The sequence below is a fragment of the Durotheca rogersii genome (genome assembly GCF_024521655.1).
Source record: "Durotheca rogersii strain YMJ 92031201 chromosome Unknown GGS23scaffold_1, whole genome shotgun sequence".
In the NCBI taxonomy this organism is placed as follows: Eukaryota; Fungi; Ascomycota; class Sordariomycetes; order Xylariales; family Xylariaceae; genus Durotheca; species Durotheca rogersii.
In genome coordinates, this window is record NW_026251232.1 from 3,151,548 (window position 1) to 3,173,727 (window position 22,180).

A 22,180-nucleotide genomic window follows, 5' to 3' on the forward strand; every position below is an offset into this window, starting at 1 on the left:
ACACGTAGTCCAGACATAGGCTAGTAATCTACTAGCTTCGTGCCTTCGCGGACCTCCCTGGAAGCCCAACGCCGACCTCCTCCACCTTGTAGCCTTGTTGACAGGACGCGAAGAGAGGGTTGTGCTCGGCATATATAACCCAAGTTAGGGCACTGTTCTGTCACATACGACCACAGGATCCGGAAAGCTCGGGATCCCGTCCGCTCTCCCTTAGATAAACCGGATACCGCCGGACTAGTAGTTGGGTCGGTGACGACCAGCGAATCCCCGGTGTTGTATGTCTTCTCTTTTTTAGGCCCCTATCTTTTTTTTTCCCCTCGAGCCGCCCAGGTTCGTGGGAAATAGTCGAGGTTAGGGCGTTCTTCTATCACATACGACCATAGGATCTGGAGAACTCGGGATCCCGTCCGCTCTCCCTTAGATAAACCAGATACCGCTAGATTAGTAGTTGGGTCGGTGACGACCAGCGAATCCCTAGTGTTGTATGTTCTCTTTTTTGGCCCTTTTTTCCCTTCGCACTGGTGTTGCTCAGGTCGTTAGAGAATCCGCCTTGGAACGACAACACACGTACGGAGCCGCCGAATCGCAGGTGGGCACGTGATGAGATGCGTGAGTTGCTGGCGCCGCGCCCGGGCTCTCTCCCTCCCTTTCCTCTTCGTACTTGCAGCAGCTTTGCTACGATCATTGCCGCCTTATGAACCCGTGACGCGGTCCATAGCCTTCGCGGCTCTTCGTCATCATCTCGCCCCTCACGACCCACTTTCGAGGAGTAGGGAGGCTGTGTTCGGCTGTAAGTTGCTAGCAATTAACTAGACTAGAGACAATATAAGGGGGAGGGGGGTATCTAGGTATATACAGAGTGGTGGAATTTCTTACCGCAGGGCACGTCGGCGGCGGTAGACTCGGGATCCCGGGATAGGGCCCTGGGTGGTAAATTAGGTGCCTCTCCGGCTGAGTGTTGGCACAGGTCGCAACCCAACCTTAGTGGGAGACGTCGTGTCGTCACAGCCGGCGGGCGACGGCTCCTTGCTACGTTCCTTGTGGCGCGCTCCTCACTTCCCCTCGAGCAAAGCTTTCGTGAAACTGCCTTTGCCAGCGCCTTGACTCGGCCCCCCTCCTTCGCGGTCGTTTTCTACTCGTTTCCCCCTGCCGTCGCCCCCTACGCCCGATTTCCTACACCTGGTTCACCCCTCCGCCTGCTTGCCCACCATTCTTCCCGTAGCCCACGCCCCGGTCCCATCGTGGCCCCCTTTCCAGAGCATAGGTCCGAGGCAGCGCGGGGAGGGTGTTGTTGATAGCAGCTGGTAAGTGGGAGTTGTTCCAAAAAGGGTGTCATCTGTCGGCTGGGTCCAACCGAGTACCGACGAATCTAGCAAGCAAAGCTCGCCGGAAGCGGGAGCATCGGTGCGTCACATATCTCCTGGCAAGCCCACCACCCGCTTCAACTACCGGTTATGCCATGTACATACACTGTGTAGCCCGCAAGCTCGTAACGTCGTAGCAGCCGAGCGGCAGGTTGATAGCGTTTCCGGTACCTCCCCACAACCACGCCCGGTTCTCAACCAGACCGTTTGCCCATGAGCGGATACCGTTAAGAGCCTGGCCCGCATATTGGACGAACGATGGTGTCAGGTAGGAAATCCTACCTTACCAACCTACGTAGCCCACGACGGAATTTCCCTGGGAAATCTCTGTCGTTGAGTTCGGCCCATCGACGATCAACAGCAGCAGCTATGCGGGCAATCAAATCACAGTACTAAGACGAGTTCTATCGCGCCTTAACGTGCTTGCTCGGAAACAGTGTCGGCATAGCGAGTGAGTGGTCACAGCTAGGATGGACGAGTTGATTTTTAGGACCTCGGGTCCTAAATGGGGCATCGAGCCTCTCCGGGACGGCACCGAGAATACGCTCGAGGAACATGATAAACGGTCCCGGCGCGGCGACAAGTACTACAGATGGATTTTGGACAGCTTGGTAATGTCTGGCTGATCATTGACTGTGGGCATTCAATGCCAGTAGGATATCCTAAGTCTGCTTCACTCCCGCAGCTTTACGCTATGCCTACCGCTAATTGTGTTAGGTGCCACCCGGACCCAATGTGTCGCATGCTGTGTTCGCAGAAGGCTATTCAACGCTCTGCATTTTGGGTTAGGATAACTGTCCAGTCGTATCTAAAACTGATTTGGTGGGTTGGCCGTGTAGTTGAGGACGCGCTGCGTGAGTACTAGATAAGAGTTCATGGAGGCTGGACTCAATTTGTGAAATGGAGAAGGTCGGTGATGTATCGGGATGAATTATGGAAAAAGAGTTGTTGTGACTCTTAGCATGGTTGCGGAACAACTCAGCGCCTCAGAGAACTAGTGCTAAATGTCGATAATCGATCAATCCGTTAAGTGTGAGAAAGGGGCGAAGGGCGAGGGCTCTCGAGGCAATCTAGCCATTCCGATGCATCCGAAGCCTGGCGATCGAAGCCGGCATGATAGCACAGCGCCGACACGCGCCCTTCCTGCTCGACAGGACCAAGACATGGCAGGGGACCGGCCGGTCAGAATGCGCTGGGCACGTGGCTCCGCAGACCCGACGTGACTCGGCTCGCGAAAGCTAATATTGCGATGATGTCCTAGGCTCGCGCTGCCGTTGGAGATTCTGGCATGGTTTGGGCTCGGATGTTTTGCTTGGGGGATGCCGGGTCGAGGTATCCAGGCCTATGCCACAGCCTCGCGTGTCCTATAAACCGGTAACGACCGCGGCATTGAACGTTGATATAGCATGAGAGTTATTCCCTGTTTGCAGAGCTTTTGCTCTCCGAGCCGTCGGATGTGGTTGCCCAGGGCAGCTTAGGTCAGACCTAGAGTGCGAGGCATACCGCCTCGTGTAAGAAAAAGGAGCGAGCGAGTGCGCGCTCCTCTGTGGACGTGGTATTATGGGCATGCATCCGCGATGGGTGCTACAAGGCTGTATACGTGCGTCCTGGCGACGAGAGGGGCGTATAGGACTTGGAGGGTGAGGAGAGGGGAAAGGCATTCGGGTATGTGCAGGGGAATAGGGACGGCGCGCATTCTCATGCCCCTGGAGCTGCACTCGGTAGCGTCAGAGCCAATAGTAGCTCTGGTGACTGTCATGGAGTGGTGACGGCGATGGCTAGTAAATTAACGACGGATCGAGAGGCGGCGGTGTAGCTGAGCACTTTGAGCATGGCTTGCGGTTGAGCCCGAGCGACGATCTTGCGAGAAGGAACACTTCGCCCCCGAGTAGGGGGGGGGGGGGGGCAAAAAGAGAGCAGGGGAGAGAGGAAAAGGTCACAATTGTAGCATATGACTTGTCACGGGAGTCGATGGTACCAAGCAGCTGACTTGCTTGAGACAGCATTAGGAGCTCGCAGTGGCCATGTTCCAGTTAGGCTCGGTTCGATCTTGGGGTACGAGGCAAAAGGAAAAAAAGGCAAGGGAAAAAAAGGATTCGGTTTTTGAAAGTATTGGTTAGCAAAAACGCCCAGATCCGTTTCTTTCTGTCTCTTTCTCTTTTTGGCATTTCTGGGGTTTCCTTTCTAATTCTTTTCTCTGCCCCCTGCTATCTCGCTTTTCTTTCTCTTGTCTATTTCTTTCGACTAGCGTTTCGTCGTCCAGGGACACGGCAGAGGAAGAGAGGCTGTGAGGATGCCCCGGCCCAGGCGGCCCAGGCCACAGAAAGGGAGGGAAAGAAGATACCTGTTGTTGTGTGCGTCTGACCGGATTACCGGGAGGGTCGGAATTTCTTTTCGAGATACGGTCAGACGGCGCTGTGAGATGTGACGAAGCAAGCCGATATCACATGACTGAGGCTACTTGTCAAAGGGACCTCGAACCCGGTAATGGCGAGTAGGTCGAATCGACAATCCCTTTTCTGACAGGAAACGTTGGCGCTGGTCGTAGCGGAGCCTAGTAATAAAAATATCTGTCCACTTTGACACGATTTGGAATTCGACTCCGGCTAGCTAAGCGGCAGCATGGGGGGAGACAGGCCAAAGAGCTCCTCGATATCACGAGTGCAAGAAATATAGGCTGAGTGCCGTGGTACGAACCAAAGTGGTAGGGTTTCCCGGCCGTCGACTAATAAATCGCTAGCAGACCTCATCGCTCCATTTGCATGGGCAGGGTTTGGCGACAAGGCCTGAAAAGCTAATGGCACCGTAATCGACGGGGATGGATTGGCCGAAGCATCTCTTTGACAAAGGACTGGCCTAGAGACGAGACCAGAGGACACACAGTCTGCGAGAGCTCGCCACGCACCCTCTAATCCACACCGCGTCTAGCCACGTACCTATGGGACACACGAACAGAGGCGATTATTAGTACGCTGGCAGAGTAGTAGGAGGAGGGCATCTAAAACGCTGACATACCTAGGGAGGCGAGGTAAACGACGCCAAAAGGTTCTTCTCCCTTGTTCAAAAATGGAAAAAAGGCAGGAGAGAAAGAAAGGGAAAGAGGAAGAAAAAAAAGGCCCTGTTCCTCCGCATTCTTCCTTGTCGACATGCACACGTCTTCTGCAAACTGTAGGTGCGGTGGTTATGTAGTAGAACAAGCCAGGAGACCGGACGAGCATACGAATCCCATCGAGGGAGATATGCAAACCCCCCTGGGACGATCCCTTTTCTGAATCGGCCAATGAGAGCCGTGGGAATCTGCATCCGCTTACCTAGAATGACAAAGGGACTTTTGCGTGGCGGAGACCCGACGCGAAGTTACGATGCCGGATGCGTATCGGGGCTGGATGGGATTTACTCATATTGAGATGTTCGGAATGCGAGCCATATTCGAGTAAGTAGGACATGGACACGACAACCACCGACGACCGGAGCTAACCAGCTGGTGCACATACGAAGGCCATATAATATTAAAATGTTCGTTCTGCGCTCGGGGACAACCCAGAGACTGTTGCCCATGAAACCGTTCGAGTCTGGGGCCCGGTATTTGGCGTCTTTCGGCGCTCCCAACGCCGCTAGAATCCCCTGTTGCGCCTCGACGGCTTCTTAAACAACCGGCGCCAGCCTGTCATGCACTCGATATTCCCGTACGGGGCGAGCGGGAAAGAGTTTGCGTTTCGTGCGCGTCGAACAGAATCCCATGTCTCAAGCGCCTGTCCCGGCGGAGAGAATATGGAGGGGGAAATGGCTAATATGGAGTAGCACGGCAAGGAAAAGCCCGCCCAAATGTCCGTGGTAGGGAAGTACCTGTAAATAGCCCTGCCAGCCCCAGCTGCTGATCTAGTGGGATGCGTGCTGGGTGAGTTAACCCGACAATATCCTGTCTAACGAGAGATAACTCGCCGCGGTATTTTCAACCAACTCGGCAGGTTAGATACGTAGGAAAGGGATGGAGTCGCAGCCACTTGCAACCACTCGCAACCGTCCTAGGCGATGCCTCTGGCCAATCGGTATACCAGGACGAAGGGGGGCGCACGGGAATCGGACCCTCACGGCACACTTTTCTTCTTTTTCTTGTCTCTTCTTCCTACTCCTCGCACCCATGGGTGTTGATGTGCACATGTATGCATGTAGGTTGGCAAATTTATGTGTCTTCATGCCCCCTAATTTGTCGGTCTAAATGACGAAAATCGGCAGGTGGCTGTACCCTTTGGTCTTGCGTACCTAGGTTGATAAGCATGGAGATGACATATTCCTGGTCGGCACGGCTATTAGTGGCGGTGGGACTCGATAAGACGCATACACAGAAAGAGGCACCATGTAGTATTTCGTGTTGGTTGTCCCAGGGCCGCAGGCATGGGCCACGATTGTTGTCCTGCCCAGGTAGCCATCCGATAGCCGTCGCCTGGGGTACGGTGGCTTCGTGGAGAATCGAGAGGAACGGGTTGTAGAGTCCTTATGTGTACGTGTATGCGTGCCCGCAGACACCTAGGCTGGAGTGTGATCGGCGCGCGGTTGGAGCCCGCACGGAACAGCGCAAAAGGCCTCCGTAAACGGATACGTGCCTTTTGGAATTGACATGGATCCCTCCCCGGCCCATTCGCTGAGACGGGCATTGCTGATGTTACCGTCATCGGGGACCTCGAACCCGAAAACCTACTTGCTACCTTCCGTGCTCGCGTTGGCAACGGTGGGCGTACATAATGTCAATATATGGTCATGGCCAGTCTGTACGTAGACCCCGTCCTTTATCATATCCCGGAACCCTCTTAGGCCGTGTTGAGTTGGTTGGTGGACCGGCGTTGTTTGCAACTAGATGCAACACATGCCTGCGACTTCTAAGCATTGATTGCTTGGGCATGCATCATCGTCAGAGCACCGAGTCCTTGTCCGCGCACAGACGAGATTGGAGGAGACGACAGTGCATCATCATCATCATCCTGCCCGCCAGAGAGAGAGAGAGAGTGTGTGTGTGGGTGAATGTGAGCTGGACCTCTTTTTTTCTTACTTTTTTTTTTTTTCCCTTAGCTGCGACTGCGGGGACGGAAGCTGTATCCACCGCCCCAGAAACCGCCTGTGTAAGTCCATTGGGACGATTCATCAAATTCCACACGGGGCAGCATCCTGTTGAGTGACATGCTGGATATCGTGTACCCGTTCATAGGACCAGCTCCATGTCCCCGCCGATCCTGCTACGGACCCCCCTAAGCTGGCGACTGAATGGTGGCGCGCCCTCTCTGGTTGGCTGCTGCGGCTCTTGGAGGGGCGGGGAGGGGGTCGAGAGAGGGTATGCTAACTAAACTAAGAAGAGGCGCGCCGCCCTGGTGGTTTGTCTCTTGCGTTCGCCGTTATATAATTAAACGTGAGGGTATGCCATGGCATGGCATGGCGTGGCATGGTAGGGGATGGGGAGGGGAAGGGGGAGAGAGGGGGGTGAAAAGGAGGGGGGGAGACAGAGTCATAATAGAGAGATTGAGAGAGAGAGAGAGAGAGGCCGGCCGTGACAACATGATGAGTACCCTCGCCTACATATGGGGAGCGATCAACAAGGAACCGGCCACCTCTGCTCGGGCATGGTTGCGATGGCGATCCTGTCATGTGGTTAGGGGACGAGTCAGCGACGCACCGGATGCCAGGTAAGGTAGCTTTGACATACATACATACACACATATTTGCATATTGGAGCCGAGGCCGCTTATTGATTCGTGCTTAGCCTAGCGTGGTCGCATCGATTATGTAGAGGGAGGAAAACGAAGACATGACATTTCCCAGGTTGAAGTGCGATGGAGATGGAACTGGGAACTCGGCAGATTGGATGGATACGCATGTGCGGTTGGATTTGTGGCCTCGACTGCGTGCGCTCGTGTAACCCCTCTGCGTGGACGGACGGCGGTGGGCGGTAAGGTAGAGTAGCACCTGAGGTTAAGCGGGTTAGGTTAGGTTGGGGAGGGGGTTAGCGACCTAAAATATGAGCAGACAGCAGGCTGGCTGGCTTTTGGGGTAAGCAGGTTAAGTACACGACGGCGAGCGCGCTTTAGGGAGGCTAGGTGCCCAAGGTGCCCGAGGCATGACTGCCCGGGTACCTGATATAGGCGACGTGGTACCTATGCACAGGTAGGTCTAGTAGGTACCTACATACGTAAGATGGCTAAGACGTTGGACGTTGGTATCCACCCCACCGTAATATACGGCACATATCGTCGTCTTCGGTCCCCTCTCTCTGGCCTCTCTAGGCGCGGGGTAGACAATACTGCCAGCCACACAGTACAACAGGAAGAAGATTGCCTGATACGGAACAGCGACAGGGACCCCAGAGAGAGAGAGAGGCCCAGAGACAGACGGACAGACAGACAGACAGAGCGAGAGAAAGAGAGAAAGAGAGAATGCAGACGGTACCGAAGCGGGCGACCGGGCCCTGCTGAAGGGGGAACCAACCCCAACGTGCGCTGTTTGCCTCCTCAACGTAGGTACATCCCCGCATATAAGCACATAGGCAAGGCCTCAGTCTGAGAACGGGCGGAAGGACGGCGGACGGGGGAATTCGAGCAAAAAGAGGAGGCAGAGAGGATGGGCTTACTCCGTGGCTGCAGCGGCGGCAAAGGGGTAACTGACCTGCCTAAAACCGGGGATAGAATTAGGTAGGTACCTAGGTATGTACTGTAGGTATTTATCGAGAACAAGTGTCGTGCCAAATAACCGACGTCCGTGGTTGGCGTGCATCCGGCCTTTCGCCCTTCTCTCTTCTCCCTGGGCATCTACCTAGGCTGGTCTTGATCCGAGGGCCCATCTAATTGCACTACACCACCACCTGCTGTGTTCTGAGTCTTATTGCGTGCCTGAGCGCGCAGGCATCTTATACAGATATATAATAGATATATATCAGATATGTGCGTACGTATATCATATCATATAACATAGCATGTTTGCATTCAGGTTTCCCGTACGCATCCCATTCCCCATGCGATATTCGGTCAGTCATCATGATTGTTCATGACAGGGCGCATTGAACGGCACTGGCTGGGTCGGCGGCCTGCTAGCTGGGTGTGTCCCTACATAGACACCTTACTTGGAGGCAACTATCTAGTTTAGGTAGAATGGGTGACGTTAAATATACTTCTTCTTAGCTGGAGGTAGGCCTGTGCACACCTAACAGCGCCTTGCGACCAAGGAGCAGGCACCTAATCCCTAAGGACTGGGACTCTCTGAAACCCCACCGCCTCCCGGTCCTTAGGGATTGAGGCGGGTATTTTGTTTGTACCATATGGAGCACCTGAGGTGGCCGGTGACGGTGTCGGCGCACAGCCAGAAAATGGGACAGTCACAATATCGATAAGGAATGGCCATACATATGAGTACCTATACTCCTCATCTGAATATTCAACTTTGACCGCATCGTCTCCTTTCGTGTCGTCTACGTGTAAGCAAGTAAGAGGTATATGTATGTAGATATGTATGAGGACCCTCGACATCACAGCGCAATGTGAAACCAATCTTGAACCCAGCCGAGAAAGAAGATAAGAGAGAAAGGCATTACCCCGGTTCTCTCATAGCGTCGATTAGTTCCGAGTCGCCGAATCACTACGCACATATCGGGGAGTCGTTACACCATGCCTACACCCATACATCCATCCATCCATCCATCCACCATACCGCATACACACCCACACCCACCCACACGCCCGCTCGCTCACGCAGACGCCGCTCGCTCGCTCGCTCACTTCGCTCACATGCACACTGCACACACCTAGACAAATTGAACGTGCCCTGCTTTGGCCAGAAAAAAAAAAAAAGAAAGAAAGAAAAGGGGAGGAGGAAGAAGAGGAGGAGGAGGGCGACAATAGGTACCTATTACTACCGCAGACCCAGACGGTCTCGGCCCAGAAAACGGACGCGCCAGCCCAAACGATGTCTCTTACCCTCCGAAGGAGAGAGCCAAGCTAAACCGCTAAACCCAGCCATGTTGGCACAAGGTCTCGTGTCCGGGTCGAGCGTCAAGCCAAACTAAAGGTTCCTTCGCGAATAGGATTCCAACTCGGAGCGAGGAATTCCCTCAATAGGCCCGGGCCAGTGCCTGTTCCGCATCCGCACCTACACAGATACGTGACGGCTTCCTGGTCTGTCAGGCCATCCGCGAACTCATTTGAGGGCCCATCCGCCTGGCCTGGTAGATACTTAACCAACCCGAGAATCCAGGGCTAGGCGTCTTCCCCCGTCTCTAGCACGGAACAGGTAGGCAGACAAAGTCAGCCAGGCAAATCGCGGACGCAATCAATCCAACCCATGCGCATGATTCCAGCGCTACTATGACATGCCCACTATGGATGGACGGGGGGGGGCCCCTAAGGTTGGTGGAGGAAGGGAAGGGACGCAATGGCGTTAAGCAGGCGGCACAATAGGTACCTCCTAACCTCCTAATACGCCAACCTTCCGGGCTATTTGTACCGGGCGTGTCATGTGTGTACATACCTACATACCTCCTAGAGGGTAGGTAGGTAGGAGGTAGGTACCTAAAAGCCTGCGCACGCAATCCCATCGCCTCCATTTATGAGGTGCGCAACCTAAAGGGCTGCCCGCCAACTTCTAGGCTCCCTGTCCGCACGGCCTCGCACACGCCTACCCTCGGGCTATGTAGGGCAGGTGGGCAGGTACCTCCCTAAGGTGTGGCCTGGCGTAGATGAGCCTACTCCCCGGTAGGCGCACAGTAGGTGCCTACCTGTAGGTAGGCATGTAGACGCGTACGGGCTGCACACGTATGAGCTGCGACATGATGATACCTATCTACCTAGGTATCGTATGTACCTAGCGAGGCAGCATGCCACGGGTGGTGTGCTACGGGGGGGCGTGCTAGGCAGCATGTACCTAGCCCGGCCTGGGTACCGTCCATCCCCCAAACCGTTTTGGCCGTATTCCCGCCCCTCGCTTCTTCTCTTCGACACAATTCACCTCCTGGCCACCGACCTACCTACCTACCTACCTACCTAATATTTACCCACACGCACCACTCTCCCACGGCGGGCCGTGTACCTACGCATTACATCCCCGTTACCTGCCTTGCCCTGCTCTGCTTGTGAATGGACCGCCCTCCGACCCTTTCACGTTACCCGACCGCCGCCATTGGATCGAGCAGCAGAGCAGGAAACAGAGACGGCGGCAGGTCACGCACGTACCTGGCAGAGCAGGTACCGCGCGTCGCATGCTACGTAACCGTAACCGGAGCCCCCTGCAACCGGCAGAGCCCAGGCCAGGTACCTTGGAGGTAGTCCGTAGCCGTGTGCGCGACCTGGCACCGTACGCACCGCACCAGACGGAGCCAGGTTCGCCATTCACATCACACTGGATGCACGTACGGTATGGGTAGGTATGGGTAGGTAGCTATGCACTATGGCGGGAGCAGGAGCAGGTGCGTTGCGTGGTATTTCATTTGCTACTTTCATCACCACTTACCAACTTCCTTGCCGACCTGCCTCGCTCTCCCTCCTCCCTCCCTCCCACTCTTCTCTCCTCTCTCCCACTCCCTCTTACCTGCTTGCCCTACGTAAAGTAAGCCAGCCGGGCCACCAGCCTTTTGTTCCCACCGACCTACCTGATCCTGACTTCCTCCTCTCTCTCCTCTTCTTTCTCTCCCTCTCCCTCTTCCTCTTCCCTCATACTTCCGCCCAGACTACACGCCTCGCCTACCTGCCTACCCTTCCTCGTCTGCCGCCTCCATACCACCTAACTGTCGACCGTCTACGTTCTCTCTTTCTACGGAAATAGGTTAGTTCTATACCTCCTTGTTATTGATTTGACCCGGGCCAGGTTCACCTTTCCCACTCCAAGTCCCCCCCCCCCCCCCCCCATCTCCCTTCAAGGCACCAGTCTGTTCCTCCTCCTCCCGCCGCAGAGCCAGGTCCGGCCAAAAAAGGGTGGAGGGAGAAGTAAGGAAGAACGAGGGGCTGGGGGAGAAGCGTGGAAAGAGAGAGAGCGAAGGGAGTAGAGGGGGAGAGGGAGAGGATAGGGAGAAAGTTTGGGAGAACGAGGGAGGAGAAAAAAAGAGAGAGAAGAGAGTGTGACTTTGACGACCTGGACCTGCGTTGGCGCCTCCTCTCCCTCTACCTGCTCAATCTTTCGGCCTGTCTTTCCCGTCCGCAACTCGCCTTCCTCCACGGTCTTCTCATCTTTCCCATGTTCGCCCGCCGTCTTCCCTCGCTTTCCGGCGCCTTTTGCGGCCTAGCCCAGCCACGGCCTACCCTGGCATCGGATCCCGATACATATCTTAGAGTCCACCCTACCTCCCCTCTCCACTCCCGAAGCATTTCCCTATTTTAATCCCCTCAAAATACCTAGAGCCTCTCCTCATGATACATGCTTATTCGTTCAGTAGTTCAGCAGTAAGGTAGCGGGCGGAGAAGCGAATCTGACGAGGCATCACGCGGAGATCGAGTATCGATCCATTCGCCTTCCCGCAGCAACGATATCACTATCGCCGATTAACTCCTTGGCGGGAAACCCAGCTGTCCGAGCCCACACCCACGCCCACATTCCCCCCTCCCAACGGGGATACCTCAGGCCATACCCGCCGTGCTCCCCTTTCCTCCCTTGCGCCGCACGGTCAACGAATGATTACGAGAAGGAGGATAATTAGAGGCCTCGATTATTCTACGGGTATTACCGCGATCGCGGCCACCTCCGCGCGCCGAGTCCGATCTACCGCGGTCGTCCAATTCACTGTGATTTGTCGAGCTATCTCGCCCGCCCCTCCCCTACCATACCTCGGCGTCTACGGTATAGCGCCACGCTCAGTCGGCCATACGCCAGCAATCGTCGCGAGATCAAGAGCGAGAGTGACGGCTGGCAGACCAAAGCCGCCACTCTCCGGAGCAAAGAAGAGCCATACCGAGCACAAAGAGCATGGATCCCTCAGCAATGGAGTTCGTCATGCACCATCCTGACCATGCTGGCACGGCCTCGTCTTCGCCGAACGTCGATCATGGCGCCCGCTCGGCTTGCCCGGCCTTGCGTGCTGCCGCCGAGCGTAATCAGCATTCGGCGCCTCGCCCATCCTTTCACTATGACCCCGTCCACGGCAATGCCCACGGCTTTTGGGAGGCCCCGCCGTCTTTGCCTCATGGTCGATGGCTACCTGACACTTTTCAGCCACCCGGTCCCCTCCCTCCCCACACGGGTCAATTCAGCCAATCCTTATACACCCCTGCGTTGGGCGGGTCGAGCCATTACAATTACCGGTATAGAACACCGATGTTGAGCCTGCAGAGAATCGGAGGCACGGCTCCCATTCAGCATAGTCACGGGAATTTCTCAGTGCCTAGTCAACCTCAGCCTCAGGCTGGATCCGGGAACGGAGTGGGGCCAGGGCCTCACGTCTCGAGGAATAGCACGCTGCCGCCTTTGAATCCTATGCCACCTCAGGGCCCGCCTCAGACTGCGACTCACAATCTACAGGCACCGACATTCATGTCAACCGCTCGTCCGGCTCAGCACCCTGGCCGGCAGAGCCCCCCTCCTTTTGTTCGCCAGAATAGCACCCCTTCGACATCCCTCCCACCCGCGGAAGTGGTCCTGTCTTCTTCCACTAGCAGAACTGGTCAACCCAGAGGTTCCCACTCCGGTAAGTTGTGTCCGTCGCAATCTATATATATATATATATAGATCCCTTGGGAAGGTAGGACGTGCTGCTGATGTGAATCACGCGCTAGCGTCGTCTTCTCCCCCTCGTCGACTGGCCGTAGGTAGCCAAGCGGAAAGCCAAGGCACCGCTTCCGAGACGCGCCGGAGGAGCCAGATTAGTCGAGGTCCTGCGCGGGCGTCGCCGCCCGGGTCTGATCTATCGAGCGACGAGGACTCGGACGCCGACGCCGTCGCGATATCCTTTTTAGAGGCTGCCGTATCCGGAGCCGGAACTCCCATGGGGGAAGATCGGGTCAGGGCTCACCAGATCATCAGGGGTGCTGCGTCGGGGAAGCGGGTGGCCTCACGAAAAGCTATCACCTCTCTCGAGAGCGTCAACATCGCGGACCTGCCGGAGAATGAGCGAAGTGAGTATACAACGCCAAGTAAGCCTGAGGTTTCCCAAGCTGATCCGGATGTTAGCCTGTGTCATCTGTTACAATGACTTTGGAGTCGAGACCCCCGAGGGAGTGAATGAGTCCCCACTACGTTTACCTAAGTGCAAGCACGTCTTTGGGGACCACTGTATCAAGAAGTGGTTCGAAGAGTCGGATAGTTGCCCATATTGCCGGGATAAGGTCCCCTCAGAGCCGCAGTATCCGCTAGGGATGAATTCTCAGGCCATCCACCGTTTCCTCCGCCACGCGAACCAGATGACGCACATGCATATGCGTCACTCCCGGGACCGCGAGCGAGGTGACGTAGACTCGTCGAATCGATCTCCTGGCATGGTCGCTGGCATTACGACTCTGGCATCGAGGTAATGAATTCGCAACATGATATAGGATGGTAGTTAGTGCTAACTAGCGATGCAGCGCCTTCACAGATCTGGACTACGGATTGGGAGACCCTACAGTAGCGGGTAGGAGAGGAGATGGCGCATCGGCGTACAACTCGCGAGCTTGGTACGGCCACACAGGCGAGCGCCACTCCCCGCACTCGTTCGGCGCGAGCGAGGCCACCGAGATGCGTCGGAGGACCCGCGCTCGTCATAGTAGCTTACGAGGACTCCCACCCACTCGGCCGCATTTCACGCAGTCTCCGACGAATAACACGCCTCAATCTCAGGTCGGTTCCCCCGATTACCTTACTCCCTTACCTCACTAGAACAATCCCCCTCCCCCCCTTTCTCTCTCTCTCCCTGTCGGTTGAAGCCGAATATAAGTGACAAAAACATTCGCTGACGGTTTGTTTGTCGTAGCCGTACCCCTGGCTTGGTAGACAGAACGCGGGCCACTCGCATGGTCATCGCCATTCCATGTCTTCGTCCAATGCGGCGGCGCGGCCGGCTTTCGACGGTAGCATCACCCCTTTCCCGTTCCAGCCACAGATAGGTGCGCCGCCCGAACCTTACCTGAACCCGTTGAACATCACGTCCGGTGGCGGTGTCGAGGAGTATGCCACGTTGCCGCATATGCGGTCGCATTACCCCCCGCCCTTGTCACCCACATTCGGAGGTCCAGAAGTGTATATGAACAACTCGGACGACAACATGCTCGGCGGGACAGGCGCCCACCAACAGTTGTAGGGATACCATTCGGCGGGAAGACGCGGGCTATTTAACTGAAGACGGCAGCACTACCAGTGGCAGACACAGGCATTCGTTCCCGATAGCAGTAGGCAACACGGAGTGAAGCTACCGGGTATGGGTTCGGGGTTGACATTTCTCCTTTTCTTGTGCATGCGACGTCTCACGAAAACTAATCCGCATAGAAATCTGCATCGCGTTTGATTTTCATACGCACGGCATCTGGTTTGGCTCGACTCAATGGGGCTGGTTCGAGGATCTTGCTAGGGCGGGTTTGGCGGGCTTCTCTTTTTTTTCTTTCTCAACTCAGTACCATCTATGTTGGGCGTTCAAGGAGTTTTACCCTAGGGGTAGTTAGGGTGGCAACATGACGACACGTACTTGTTTTGATTTGTCTACGGCCAATTCAAGTCGTGTCTCAATTTATATCTCACTATCCGAGGGGAGACAGGTGGTTATTGGGTCTGTGAGGTGGGCTCGTTCGGCTTGCCAGGGATGGACCGGATCGGTCTCGAGGCAAAGAGTTTGCAGAAGCATATGATCTCGCCGCAGTCGCTTTTAGCGCTCGGTTACTCCGCGATAACATAGGCAAGTAGATACCACAATCAAGCGCTATTATGCTGGACTATGCAGAGTGTCGAGAGGGTTGTGCCCCGACGCGGCGGTTCCGTCGCCTCAAGCAAGTTTTGAGGACTTGTCACGTGCGGAATCGGCCATTATCAAGCCTACTAGTACATCTGCAAGTCGTAGAATGTGGGCGTCTTCGTCTTGCGCAACAGGACTCGAGATAGGTAAGCCGAAGTTCTCTCATCTCTCTCTACAAAGAGAAAGAGGAAAAGAAAAGAACCTGGGCCCGGTAGCTTTAACTCTCGTACTAATTCCAGGTTTGAGTTAAGTCGACGAAAGGCGGCGAGTATGAGTGCATGGATTATACAATACAGGCTGACACCAAGCCACTAATTCTAGGTACCTACTTCTCCTGGATAAGGTACCTCCTCTAGGTAAGTAGGAATACGAACCTTAGTTATTACCCGAGGTAAAAGCCATTCTGATTTACTAAACTGGTACCCGCACACGTGCTAGTTCCTCTCTCCCTCTGTCTCTCTCTCTCTCTCTCTCTCTCTGTTTCGGGCACTTCCTCCCTTTCCTGCCCCCTGGAAGGAGATTAGAGAGGGTAAAACCAAAAAAATAAAAAAAAATAAAAAACCAGACATTCGACAGCGTCGCCACCTTGAAGTCGCTTTCCCTCCCCTCCTCCCACCTTCTTCGCTGACGGGGCAGGTAGGGGCGAAATGTAGGGCTGTATATATATGTGTGTGTGTGCAGATCCTATGCCGACAAGAATTCCGTAGGTGAGTAGATAGATAGGTAGGTAAGTACACAATAGTCTTTCGGATCCGACCTTGTGGGGAGGCGGGCGGGCGCACTCATGTATGTATATGACATGCGCGCAAACGGACGTCGAGATGTACGAGCATCCCGCCCTTGCGTCCACCCCTTACAGCTTGGCCGGCGCGCCGCGGCCGCCGCCGGCGCGCTCGCGGTCCAGCTCGCGGCGCGCGTCGCCGACGAGGCGCCAGGCGAAGGCGCCGAGGGCGGGGAAGGAGGCGGCGTGGGCGCGCGCGTCGGCGCTCGAGGCCTGGCGCCGCGCGACGCGCGCCGCGATGCCCTGGCAGATGGCGGCGAGCCGGAAGGTGCCGAAGGCGGCGGCCCACGCGACCTCGGCCGGCGTCGGGGACCAGGCGGCGGCGGCGGCGGCGGCCGACGAGGAGGAGGCCGAGGTGGCCGCCGCCACGTACCAGGACAGCAGGGTCGCGGGCTCCGGGATCCCGAGGGCGGCCCGCGACGAGGCGAGGAAGGCCGGGTTGGATATCGAGACGGAGGGGGCGGACGAGGAGGGCGAGGCGGAGGTGGAGGAAGCGGACGAGGAGGATAGCTCGGCGCTGAAGAAGGGGTACATGAGGTTGGCGAGGTCGCTGAGCGGGTGGCCGATGGTGCTCATCTCCCAGTCGAGGATGGCGGCGACGGCGGGGTCTTGTCCGTCCGCGGCGGCGGTGAAGATGAGGTTGTCGATCTTGTAGTCGCCGTGGATCAGCGCGGCGCGGTCCCGCGGCCGCCGCGACGCGTCGCCGAAGAAGGCGAGCAGCTCCGCCATGTGCGGGATCGGGCCCACCGCCGCGCCCGTCTCGGCGTCGCGCGTCTGCGCCTGCGCCTCGCAGATCTGCGTCCAGGTCGCGAGCTGGCGCTCGTAGAAGCTGGCGCGGCTACCGCCGCCGCCTTGCGCATTGTTCTTCTTGCCGCCGCCGCCGCCGAAGGACTCGAGGCCGACGGCGGCCGGGTCGACGCTGTGGAGGGCGGCCAGAGCCTCGACGGCGGCCTTCCAGAGCAGCGTGCGCTCGGCGGCGCCGCGGGCGTCGGGCATGGCCGGGTCCTCGAAGATGCGGCCGCCGACGAAGGTCATGACGTAGAAGGGGGTGCCGAGGACGGCCGAGTCCTCGCACAGGCAGAGCGCGCGGGGCACGGGGACGCGGTGGCGGCGCCGCGGCGGAGCGAGCTGCTCGTTGTGCTGCCCGAGCGCGCGGATCACGCGGTACTCGCGCTCGACCTTGTGCGCCGCCTGCGAGAGCAGCGCGCCCGCCGGCTTCTTCCGCAGCACGTAGCGCGACCCATCCACGGTCGAAGTCAACTGGTACGTCGGATTGGACTGTCCAAAGCCGAACTAGAGGAGCGGTGTCGTGTCAGCACGGCGTGGGCGTATGTGTGTGTATGCATGTAGGCATGTTTTTAACGCGTGACCGGTGGCCGGAAGGTATTTGTGTAGGCAGGGGATGCCATTGGCCGCGGCCGGGCACGTTGCGGCGGCGGGGGTGGGCTTGTCTGATCGGTGGGCAGGTCGAGGAGGCCGTCTCTGGGTCAACTCACCTGCTTGATGTCCAGCGGGAGCTTGATCTCGGGCACATTCTCGGTGATGTAGCGCTCGAGCGCCGCGGTGTCGATCGGATGCCTTACTTTGCCTGCCATGGCCGCCGAGTGCGTGTACGCGTCCGCCTCGTTTCCGGTAGACTTTATGGTAGGAGAGGTTCGCGATTAGGGGGGGTAATTCGTCCGTGCAGGCCGACCGAGTTAACTGGGCGTATGGTAGGCGCTTCTAAGTTCTGCACCGCGGCGCGCGTCGTAGATGGGTAAGCAAGTATAGACGACGTCATAGGCAGATATGGTCGACAGGGACCGACCGAGGGAGATGGCTAAGGGCGAATCACGGGGCGATACCGGCAAGCGAACGAAGACGGATAGATAGGAAAGGGAAGCGGGTTGGGAGGAGGGGAGGAGGGAGGAGGAAGAAAACGAAGGCCCGGTGGCCGGGCAGAGACACGGAACGAACCTATCGGAGCAGATCAGCCAGCCACCAATCTGGCCTGTCCCCTCGTTCGTCGCTTCGTTTGTTTGTTCGTAGGTTGCTATATTATGCGACGAACGCCGTCACGGAAGAAGAACAGAGGTGAAGCAATAAGGGAAGACGGATCGGCAGGGCGGCCTCGACGAACTGCATATATACGTCCTGGGTAGGCTATTTAGGTACCTAGGTTAGGAGGTACCTATTAAAAGGCTGGGCAGGTACCTCTACCTAGGAGGCGGGCTAGGCTAGGTGGTATTTGTAGGTGCTTAGGCGGGTGGTTAGGTACCTACCGACCTAAGTATAGACGGTCAGTACAGGCGAGCGAGTTACCGAAGGTACACATTCAGATGTAAGCCGCGCAGGCAAGTAGGGACCGGGTGTCTCAGGTACCTCCCGCGTCGCTGCATCGGCCGCTGCTACGTCAAGTCTGGGGATGCCGAGGTACCTAGGTAAAATAGAAACAAGCAGCAGCGCCGGCGGGTCGGATCGGCAGCTGGCTCGCTCCTCATTGGCCGACGGCGAGCTCCCCCCGTCTGCACCGACAGACTATTGCGGGGGAGGGGTAAGCAGTCTGTGTACCTATGTACAGTGCAGTATACCTACCTGATATAACTTACGATCATATACAAATGTGGACAGACGTGTAGAGACATAGGTAGGTAGAGACGTGAAGACCCAGGGACGTAGGGACGTAGGGTGGTTTGGTCAGTACCTGGTACCTCCCAGCGAGAAGGAGGCCGGCACGAGGCGGGATATTGCCTTAGGTAGTCTCTGCGTCGTCCGAGAGTGATCCGATCCGATCCCATCCCTAGTCCGTAGCGAAAGAACACCTTATGTAATCGACACCTGGTAACACCATGTACCTACCTCCTACCTTACCTAAAGGAGGTGACCCCTGAGGCTACAGGTACGTACCTGGTCGGGCCGGCTGGTCTGTGAACGTCTTTCCTAGCAGTACCTATGTGTATATTCCGACACCGTTCCTACATGCGCGTATCCCCGTCTTAACCTAACCTGCCTACGTACGCACCTTGGTAGGTAATCTTCTCCTCGCTACGACACGTGCACGAACGCCCTCTTCCTCTCCTTCTGCGCGCCCGAGGCGTCGTCGTCCCAGCCGTCGTCGACGTACTCGCTGACGCCCCGGTCGCGGATCTGGAGGTCCGCGATCCGGAGCGCCGCCATGTTGTACCCCATCTCGTCCTTGCGCCGCCGCAGCGTCTCTCGCAAGCTCACCCGGATGTCCTCGAGCATCGCCCGCATCCTCCGGCTGCCCACGATCTGCCGGTGGTGCGTCCGCAGCATGAAGAACAGCACCCGGCACGTCAGCGGCACGTTCAGCGACCGCGCCGCGAACCGCTGCACGAACGTGAACAACGCCGGCACCGACGTGAACGGCAGCACCAGCAGCGCGTCGTTGAGCGCCGCTGCCGCCGGCCGCTCCAGCACCTTCATCACGTATTCCTCCGCGCTGATCCCCCCGTGCGCCATGAACATCGGGTCGCGCTGCGGCGGCGCCAGGCCCGGGTTCGCCGCCTTCGCTTCTTCCCAATCTTTCACCACGTGCAGGTCCGCCATCCCCAACTCGAGTGCTTCCGCGATCCGTTCGCCGTAATTCAGCGTTTCCGATGTTTGCTTGGTTGCTGCCCCAATCTCCCCGTCTTCGCCCTCGACATCCTCCTCCTGCTCTACTGACTGCATCAGCGTGCTCTCGTACAGCTCCTCGATCTCCTTCTCCCTCTCTTCCTCGAGGAATATCTGCTCGTCCGTCTCTTCCCACACCCGGATGCTCTTGTCGTGACTAGCGCTGACGATGAAGGGGGGCTCGCTGCTTCGGCTGATCGCCAGTGCCCAGATTTCCCCGTGATGGCCGTTGAGCCGCTGTATCTGCTCGAATTTGTCGCCGTCCCAGTACTTGATTGTCCGGTCCTTGCTAGCGCTAAAGAAGTGGTGGCCGTTCCCTTCTCGGTTGTTCGGTAGGAATTTGACTTGGAGGATGCTATCTTGATGCGCCAGCAGCGCTTTGTGGCAGTCGCCGAAGTCGAGTCCCCATATCCTGACCGTCTTGTCCGCTGAGCATGTGGCGATCAACTTGCTGTCGTACGAGATGTCCATATCGAGCGCGGGCAATTTATGGCCGTAGAGGTTGAGGTATAATTTGAGCGAGTCTACGAAAAACACCTTGACCGTGCTGTCCAGCAGGGCCACGGCTAGGAGCTTCGCATCGGGGGAAAACTTCAGACTCAGAATGTCGTCCGAGACTTTCAACGTCCGCGCATGCGTCAGCTTTAAGCGCGGCGTCGTCCGAGTGGTTCCGAGAACTGGCTCCTGAACGACTTGGACCTTCCAGAATTTGGCTGACTTGTCCGCGCTCCCTGATACTATGGACCGGCCGTCCGGATGAACCTGCAAAGACCATACCGCGCCCTCGTGCGCGCTGACGGTGTCGAGCAGAGCGCCCGTCGCTACCTCGAATAGCTCGATCTCGCCGCTCTTTGTCCCAACGACTACAAGCTTGTCGCCGGGCAAGAACGCGCAGCACAGGGCATACCCGCACTCCAAGGTTTTGCCACACTTTTGCGTCAGCATGGACCAGATCTTGAGGCTTCCGTTAGATGCCGAAGCGAGCCACTTGTCGTCAGAACTCAAGGCTAGCGACCGGACATCCGCCCGATGGCCGGGAATTTCTATCGACAGCGATCTTTCGTAGTCAGGGACGCCGTCCTGCTTCGACCTTCCGCTCCTCTCCTTGAGAGGCATGTTGAACATTTCTAGTAGATTATTTGTCGTGGCGACCAGCAGCTGAAGCTTCTTCCCGCCCCGGATATCTGCCCAGTCGACCGATCTCACCTTCCCACCTGTCCGGACGATTAAATGTTGGGTGAAGGCGTCGGTTATTTCTGCCTTGTTAACGTCCTCTTCCTGGTCATCCTCCTCGTCTGGCGGGATCTCGCCGCTTTTGTCGCCGTCTTTCTTCTGGGATAGTTTTTCTCGTCTCCTCCTTTTCTTCCTCGCCATGCTCTTTTTTATTTCCGCCGCGCTGCGTATCCTCCATATCTCGACGGACTTCTCTGACCCGTGCACGGCGAAGTAGTCACGGCGGGGGTGAAAGATGATCTCGGTAGTTCTATCCTTCCCATGCCGGAATAATGTCCCCCGGTCTTGTAGATATTTCCTGTCGCCGGATATGTCAACCTGTCGCCTTGACGCGGCTAGCGAGATCGTATCTAGGGACCAAACTTTGAGTTCGCCGGCATTTCCCGCCGTGATGCATCCGCTATAATCCGGGGAGAGCCCTAACGCCCAACATTCGCCATTCGTCTGCGCTATATGGGTTTCGATACAGTGCCTTGATCCCAAGTCCCAGAGCTTAACCAGCGCATCCTTCCCCGTAGTCAACAGGAACCCCTCGGCCGACGAATCGTTTAGGCCATCGAGCACCATCGCCTGAGCACCGTCCTCCTCCGTGACCTCCTCCTGGGGTTCTACAAATTGTAGACCGGTGATTTGGTCCTTGTGCCCGCGCAGCTTGAATTGGCCGACCTCGGCTACCAGATCCCATATGATGACGTTCGTGTCTCTCGAGCCGCTCGCGAGCCGCACGCCGGATCGGTCGAACGCCAGGACGGTGATGGCAGAGCGGTGCCCATTAAAGGTAACGAACGGGCTCGGGTCCTTGCTCCGCCAAAGTCGGACACTTCCATCTTCGTAGCCGGCGGCGAACAGGTCATCGTTCACCTTACTCCGGGCAATAGCGGTGACTTGGGCCGAAGATTTCTCGTCCCTCCATCGTTCGACTATATCGCCCGTCTTGATATCCCAACACAGCAGCTCTTCATTGGCGGCAACGACTGCCTGGCCGGCGCCAGTGCTGGAGCGGGTCTGGGAGGTCCAGAGGATATTGGAGGTGCTAGACGTTACGAGGCCAAATGATTTCGAGTACTCGTATTTTCTAGGGTAGAATTTCGAGATTAGTATGGTATGTACATATCTATCTGTATATAATGCATTTTTTGATATATATCTGGAAATCTTCACTCACAGGTAGGACTTGACCATGGTTGCGACCGGCCTGAACTTGAGGTCTCAATACCCGTATGCAGCTGGGACAATGCCAGGTCTCGCATACAAAAGTAGGGGTTTTTTTTTGCCAATGGGAATTTCTTATCGGGTCTTATTATCGAT

At 56.7% G+C, this 22,180-nt stretch overlaps 3 protein-coding genes across 3 annotated transcripts; 1 reads left to right on the forward strand and 2 right to left on the reverse strand.

The window, feature by feature from the left end:
- The first annotated feature begins 11,914 nt into the window (after positions 1-11,914).
- GGS23DRAFT_44059 (uncharacterized protein) lies at positions 11,915-14,782 on the forward strand. Its single transcript, XM_051513936.1, has 5 exons — positions 11,915-13,011; positions 13,100-13,438; positions 13,494-13,830; positions 13,886-14,138; positions 14,272-14,782. Exons 1-5 carry the CDS (start codon positions 12,294-12,296, stop codon positions 14,596-14,598), a joined length of 1,974 nt encoding a protein of 657 aa, XP_051377376.1. The 5' UTR covers positions 11,915-12,293; the 3' UTR covers positions 14,599-14,782.
- A 1,045-nt stretch (positions 14,783-15,827) lies between these two features.
- GGS23DRAFT_44090 (phosphotransferase enzyme family protein) lies at positions 15,828-18,190 on the reverse strand. Its single transcript, XM_051513937.1, has 3 exons — positions 17,521-18,190; positions 16,365-17,317; positions 15,828-16,124 (listed from the first exon to the last, which is right to left on the reverse strand). Exons 1-3 carry the CDS (start codon positions 17,617-17,619, stop codon positions 16,097-16,099), a joined length of 1,080 nt encoding a protein of 359 aa, XP_051377377.1. The 5' UTR covers positions 17,620-18,190; the 3' UTR covers positions 15,828-16,096.
- A 485-nt stretch (positions 18,191-18,675) lies between these two features.
- On the reverse strand, positions 18,676-22,113 carry GGS23DRAFT_44098 (WD40 repeat-like protein). The gene is made up of 2 exons (XM_051513938.1): positions 22,038-22,113; positions 18,676-21,947 (listed from the first exon to the last, which is right to left on the reverse strand). Exons 1-2 carry the CDS (start codon positions 22,052-22,054, stop codon positions 19,049-19,051), a joined length of 2,916 nt encoding a protein of 971 aa, XP_051377378.1. The 5' UTR covers positions 22,055-22,113; the 3' UTR covers positions 18,676-19,048.
- Between the last annotated feature and the right edge of the window lie 67 nt (positions 22,114-22,180).